Source organism: Hypanus sabinus, chromosome 1 (assembly GCF_030144855.1).
Source record: "Hypanus sabinus isolate sHypSab1 chromosome 1, sHypSab1.hap1, whole genome shotgun sequence".
NCBI classification, from domain to species: Eukaryota; Metazoa; Chordata; class Chondrichthyes; order Myliobatiformes; family Dasyatidae; genus Hypanus; species Hypanus sabinus.
The window spans coordinates 24,175,044-24,181,528 of NC_082706.1; the positions used below are offsets into that span (position 1 = coordinate 24,175,044).

Consider the following 6,485-nt stretch of genomic DNA (forward strand, 5'->3'; position numbering starts at 1 on the left):
TGAGGTACAAGGGAAGTTGATGAATGACTTCACAGGACTCTTTTTTCTGGTTCTTGTTGCAGGGGTTTTAGGAAGCAGTGGTTACTTGGGGTCATTTGGCTTAGTTGCAGCACAGCAAAAATGGACCACCTTGATGGCTTGACTATTTGTCCTTGCTCTTGCTGCTTTTTCATCTCCATGAATCAAAGACAAGATAAAAATTAGCATCCATTGTAATTCAATGCAGTGTAGAGAAGTTGGCTTGCTAATATTGGCCTTGGAATTTTGACCATTACCATTGATGGCTGCCACCTTGACTGTCAAGTACCTGCACTCTGGGTTTGTCTCCCCAGCTCTCTCTCTCTCTTCCTTTAAAAGTGCATCTACTAGCTAAAATCTCATCATAATTATCAGTGTCAAGGTCTCTCATCTGAAATAGCCTAGTATGTTAAAGACATTGTATAAATGAGATGCTCAAGATAGTTGCAGGGCACCCCGCCTAAAAAGACTGCTCCAATTGGACTTTTCTCTCTGAACTCCTGCTCCTGAGTCACACAAAAATTTGTTTTGGCCGTGTCCTTAGGATGGGAAGCTGTAGGGAAAGATACCTACCAGGGAAAGCCACTAACAGTTCACTTCAGCCTCAATCAAACTAGGGAAGATTTTCAGTGATCTTATCTATTCAATAGGGATGAATGCATTTGTTGCCCATCCGTGAACAGGGTGTTAATTTCTGACAGCAGGCATCCTTACCCAAAGGTCATCAGTAAAGCTACACTGGAGTACTGTCTGTGTTTCCAAAATGGCAAAGCCATGGTAACTTTTTTTCCTAATTTAAATTCCCCTGGTGTCTTGGTGATATTTGCACTTGTAGGCCTCTGAAATGCAAAATATTTGGCACATACTTAGGCTTTTGAAATGCAATGCATTAACCATATCCAATAGGTTGTCAGGGTCTCTGCTTCAGTCACTAGGTTTGTGTTCTTGCCACACCTTTTTCTTTTGATTGTTCAGCCTTTACCTGATAAAATGCTTCAGGATGAGTGAGTATCTTAAATTGGTTCAGTGTGTCATGAGGATATTACTCTATACAGCCAATGTGTGTCTCAGGTTGTACAACAAATTAGACTTTTCTATATTTGTTGAGAGTTGTATTTATTGTTGATTGCACCATCCATTGTGACTCAACCTATCGCAAACATATCATATTGTCCTGTGTAACTTTTCTAAATAATTGCACATTTATCCCTGCTTTTATAGTTACTGCATAATGACAATACTATATTGTTCTAGTATTTCTGGCATGTATGTCAATTGTATTCACTGCATGGCTTGCATTCCTCATTAACCATGCTTACACATCATTATGTTTACAATCTGCACACGCATTTCATTATTTTTCTTACATTTTGTGCTGAGTCAATCTTAATACATAAAGCATTAAACTTTCATTGGATCATTTTGCATTATATCTTTGGTTCATTTGATTGAATGGCTGGGGTAGGTTCCCATTTTGCAAATCAACACCCTATAACTTCTCTTTATTCAGCTCCTACTTCTTTTCTTCATCCTTTGTTGAACTCTTCTCATCATCTGCATCTCCATTCTCTTTACTTTCTTCCTGCTCTTCACTCTCTCCTTTCTCCTCTTCCTCCTCTTCCTTCTCCTCCTTCTCTTCACTCTCACCTTCGGCCTCATCCTCCTTCTTGTCTTCTTCTTCATCACCACCTTCTTCCTCTTTTTCTTCTGCCTCTTCACCATTTTCTTCTCCTCCTTCCTCTTCTCCTCCCTCTTCCTCACCTTCACCTTCAAAATCAGAAATCACCGTTAACACACATTTCACTTTACAATGGACAGAGAAGCAAAAATTGGTGAGAAATTTTATTGGAATACAGAAGAAAAATATCTCCAGCTGAGAGGGGAAACGTGTTCGCATCCCCACAGCTGAAATTCTGAAAGAGAACCCACCCTCAGCATGGACTGACTGAGCTGACGTGGGCCCCTGTATTGTAATGGGGAGTGGGACTTGAACCATTCACCTGGAAAGGGGAGAGTGCTGCCAATTGAGTCCCAATGACAGCTAATTACAGGAGATGGAGGACCTCTTGACTTTGAATGCCCACTGCTTCTAACTCTTACCTTCCGCTTCTTCAGCCTCATCTGCGGGAGGTTCCATTTGCTCTGAGAATGCCTGGGCTTGCTGTATGATTTCTTCCTCAGCCTGACTGCTGGAATAAGCACTGAAGATTGTGGGTCTGCTGGACAACATGTAGGAGCTGCTTTGCAGGGAGTAGCTGGGTCTGCTAAAGATAGGCGCGCTCTGGGTGTGGGTGTAGCTGCTGATCACACTCCCAACGTTGGCATAGTTGATCCGTGTCTCCTCGCCTTCCAGCAGCTTCCTGGACACAGAACGGAAATTAGGGTGAGATTATTCCAAATATTTCAATATTTCATAAGAATATTATCCATGCTCACTTCACTATTAACGCCCATCAGTAAGAACCTCAAGCCCTTGGAAACTATTTTCATGTGCCAATTTCCCATTCTGATCCCTGTTCTCCCATACGATGTCCCCTTTCCGTACTCATCTATTTTCTTTAAAGATACCGCCTGTCAGTGTCCTGCTGCAGGTTACAACAATCCCACCGCAGCATTTCAGGGCACGTTTTCTTTCTCTTCTTTGGAGCTATAGTAAGCTTGCGGTGATTGTTTTGTCCTGCAGTGGAGACCGTGAGGCCTTATCCACCATTTGGTGGTGAGAATGTTGAACTCTGGCTCAGCAAGTTGTCAAATAATGGAGGGTTGCATTGGGAGTTCCCGGATAGACCGAAGCTCTGTGCTCGGGATAATGCCGTCCATAAAGGACCAATGGACCAATTTAGCTTGAAAGCCCAGTACGCAGAAATCCTTGCATCTGCTCCGCCGTCCAACCCTCTACAGACCGAAGACTACGGTCCTTTTGAGTCTCAGAGCGCACAGCAAGAGGCCGCAAACGGCACAGAATGGCCGCCACACAAGTGGTGCATTGCAGACCCCCTAGGCGGCAACCCCGCCCAGTCTGGGAGTATCCGCCAAGGGCAGCGGTGTGCTGTAAGTCCGAGGAAGAGACCGGCTGACATCTGACTGCGTCGAGGAGCAGAATGATGTGCTAACTGAAGACTAATTGGGTTGCCGTGTCTCCCCGGCTCCCGACTCATTGCCCTGGTTCCCAGAGTAGTGAGAGGTTGAAATCTTAAATCTCCCTGCTCTAGGAACTCCTTTGTGTCGGAGAGCCCGCGTTTACCTGTAGGCTGCGATCTCGATGTCCAAGGCCATTTTCACGTTTAGAAGGTCCTGGTACTCCTTCAGGTAGCGTCCCATCTCGTTCTTGGTGGTCCTGAGTTCGTTTTCTAGCTGGCTGATAGCGTCCTGAGCGGAGAGATGGCAGCTTGTTAAGTGAAAGCCACCCAGCACAACACACACCAATGCACAGGCACTTGCATTCCCCAATTACAGCTAACCTCGCTATCAAACAACTAATCCGTTCAATTGTAAATCTGTGGGTCCGTGTGCCTTTCTTAACTCGATCCTCCCTGGCCTTTGGCCTTTTTCCATGATTCCCCTTCCCTCCCACTGTTTTCCAGAACCTTATTTTCTTCCGTTCCACCCCCCCCCCCCCCCGTTTATCTGTCTGTCTGTCTCTCTTTCTTAATCTCTATCAAACTCTCTCTCAATCTCTATCTGGCTTTCTTCCCCCCACCCCTCCCTCCCTCACTCTGCTCCGTTATTCCCCCTCCCCCCACTTGCGATTGACCCTTTTCCCATTCTAGCCCCCCCATCCTCCGCAATGGCCTCACCTGCAGTGCGCTGATCTCCCCGCCCTGCTTCTCGTCCAGTTCCTGCAGCTGCCTCTCCAGCGCCTCGTTCATCCCCCTCACGCCGTCGATTTCCAGGGTCTTGGCTTTGACAAGGCGCCGATATTCCGCAACCTCGTCCTTGGCCTGCTTAGTGGCGTCGTTGTCTTTGGAGACGCTTTCGCTGAGCATGGCGAAGCGGCTCTTGTACCAGTCTTCGGCTGATTGCATGTTCTTCGCAGCCACCTTCTCGTACTGGCTCCGGATCTCCCTCAGGGCAGAGGACAGGTCGGGCTTGGCCATGTCCACCTCCACCGTCACCTGAGCGTACTGAATCTGAGCCTGCAGCTCGGCAATCTCCTCTTCGTGGAGCTTTTTCAGGAAGGCGATCTCGTCCATCAGGCTGTCGATCTTCTTCTCCACCTCGGCCCTCGCCAAAGCTGCATCGTCCGAGCCTTTCCTCGCTTCCATCAGCCTGCCCTCGGCATCCTCCCGGTTCAGCACCTCCTCCTCGTAGCGGTTTTGCAGGTTCTTCAGGGCGTCTTCCAAGTGGTCCCTCTCGTTCTGAGCTGCCTGCCTCTCATGCTTGGCATCATCCAGAGCCATGCGCAGGTCCCTCAGCTCCTGCTCGTAGATGCCTTTCAGTCTGGAGGGCCCGCCCTGTTTCTGGCGCAGGAGAGAGAGCTCGGCTTCCAGCACCTTGTTTTGCTGTTCCAACTCATGCACCTTCTCGATGAAGCTGGCGAAACGGTCGTTCAGATCCTGGAGCTGAGCTTTCTCCTGGGTCCTCAGTGCCTTGAACTCGCTGCTCACCACGGTCGCCTGGCTAAGATCGAAGTTATCCATCGAGGACATTAAGGTCGAAGTGGCGCTATGGGCTTTCCTGATGGCAAAAGCCGGCACTGAGTAAGTTGTGTAGGAAGGTTTCATGCTCCCGCCGTAGCTGCTCCCGCCGTAGGGGCTCCCGCCGTAGGGGCTCCCGCCGTAGCCGCTCCTGAAATGCTGGACAGTTCCGTAGGACCGGGGCACGGAGCTGTCCCCATAGCGCCGTCGGTGAGCGTGGAAATAGGACTCGTAGCTGGCGGTGCTCATGGTGGCGTGTGTGCTGGACCTGCTCCGCGCCCTGCTTTTATAGCGCTCACAGAACTGACGCAGCCTCTGTCCCCAGCAAAATCGATACGGCCTTCCTCTGGCCACCCCCACTGGCAGACAGCTAACCGGCGCAGAGCGAACAGAGCTGGCGACCGGCACAATGCAACTTCAGCCTTAGCTCAGCCAAAATCCCACTCAGAATGTGCGTTCAGCAATATCTCTTTCCTGGACAGACGGGGCAGCTCCCGTGTTTCTGCTCGCATTTACGTTCCCTATTATTATATATAGGATCTGACTACTGCAGTCCAGAGGAGCTTAAATTCTACCCCAACCTATTCCGTACCCCAGACTTTGGCACCTGTCCTTAATCCCCAATTCCTCCTTCTCCTTTCATCTCTGTATAGGACCTCGTCTGCCTCCGAACAGATTTATATTTTCTCTTCCGGGATATTCTGTACATATCATGCCTTTCCCTAGAAGCTCTATAGTTATCGGTTCCTGCCCCGGGATACTCTTTGGATACTGGTGCCTTTCCCAAAACACACGACAAGTATCAGCACGAAGCACTCTGTAAGACATTGGTGCCAGTCCCAGGATACCCTTTAGATACGGTTGCCTTTACCGCGACACCCTACGGAGACCGGTGCCTTTTCGTGGGACACCCTGCGAACGCTGGGGACCCTTCCAGTAACTGCCAGTGCCCCCGTTCCACCTTCCTTTGTCCTCTCCCTTCTTGACACTAAAACTCCCTGGGGGATCAGTTCGAAACCATTGGGTGACTTGGTATATAAAAGGGGTGATCCAATTTAACTGTTTCCGAAAAAAGTTTGGTCAGTAAAATTTAGAACAAGTGGGACTGAAGTTAATCTTACAGTGAGGATTTTAAGGAGCAATCATTTTTTCATATAATGGTGCGTGGGTTGTGGAAATCCCTCTCTTCAGATAAAGGGCAAAAAACGATTGGAGCTGTCAAAGTGATTTTTACTCGGTATGAATATCGATCAGTGATGGATATACAGAGGGGCTAAGATCTGATTGAACGAGTGGCAGTCTGGGGACCGACGCCCTTTCCGAGTAGCGCAGACGGGTGGTTGTCTGGAGGAGGTGGGTGGGGGACCTCTGACCCAGTTATTACACACGTGATACCCTGTACCTGAGAGAGACCCATAAAGCGGTAACGCTCTCGGTATCATATACTGCTACATCTCTGATGTGGCAGCCGAGACGCCAGAGTTCGGGCAGCTCTCTATTGCCAAGCTAATTAACATTATTCCCTCGTCCAAAGCATTTGTGAGAACCGCACGCCACAAGCTGAATTGCATTGGTTTAAAGTAGTAAGGTTGTTCGTGCAGATATGAATAGAACAAAATCTTATCCATGAAATTTAATGGTTAACTAACTGCGCTAAGCGAACACGGCCAGATTACGTGTGTTTCGTTGTAAAGTGCAGTCAGATGCCACATATAGTGTGGAAATTAAAGCAACTGATTAACTTCTCATAACACACAAAAAAATTGCAAATGTTTGGAATTCGAAATACAATCAGAAAATGTCGGAGGGGTTCAGTGGGTTGGGCGGCAC

The 6,485-nt window shown here is 48.3% G+C and overlaps 1 protein-coding gene across 1 annotated transcript; it reads right to left on the minus strand.

Annotated features, from left to right (window-relative positions):
• Positions 1-1,128: 1,128 nt before the first annotated feature.
• On the minus strand, positions 1,129-4,932 carry LOC132391964 (neurofilament light polypeptide-like). The gene is made up of 4 exons (XM_059965793.1): positions 3,816-4,932; positions 3,263-3,387; positions 2,119-2,378; positions 1,129-1,785 (listed from the first exon to the last, which is right to left on the minus strand). Exons 1-4 carry the CDS (start codon positions 4,902-4,904, stop codon positions 1,532-1,534), a joined length of 1,728 nt encoding a protein of 575 aa, XP_059821776.1. The 5' UTR covers positions 4,905-4,932; the 3' UTR covers positions 1,129-1,531.
• Positions 4,933-6,485: the final 1,553 nt, after the last annotated feature.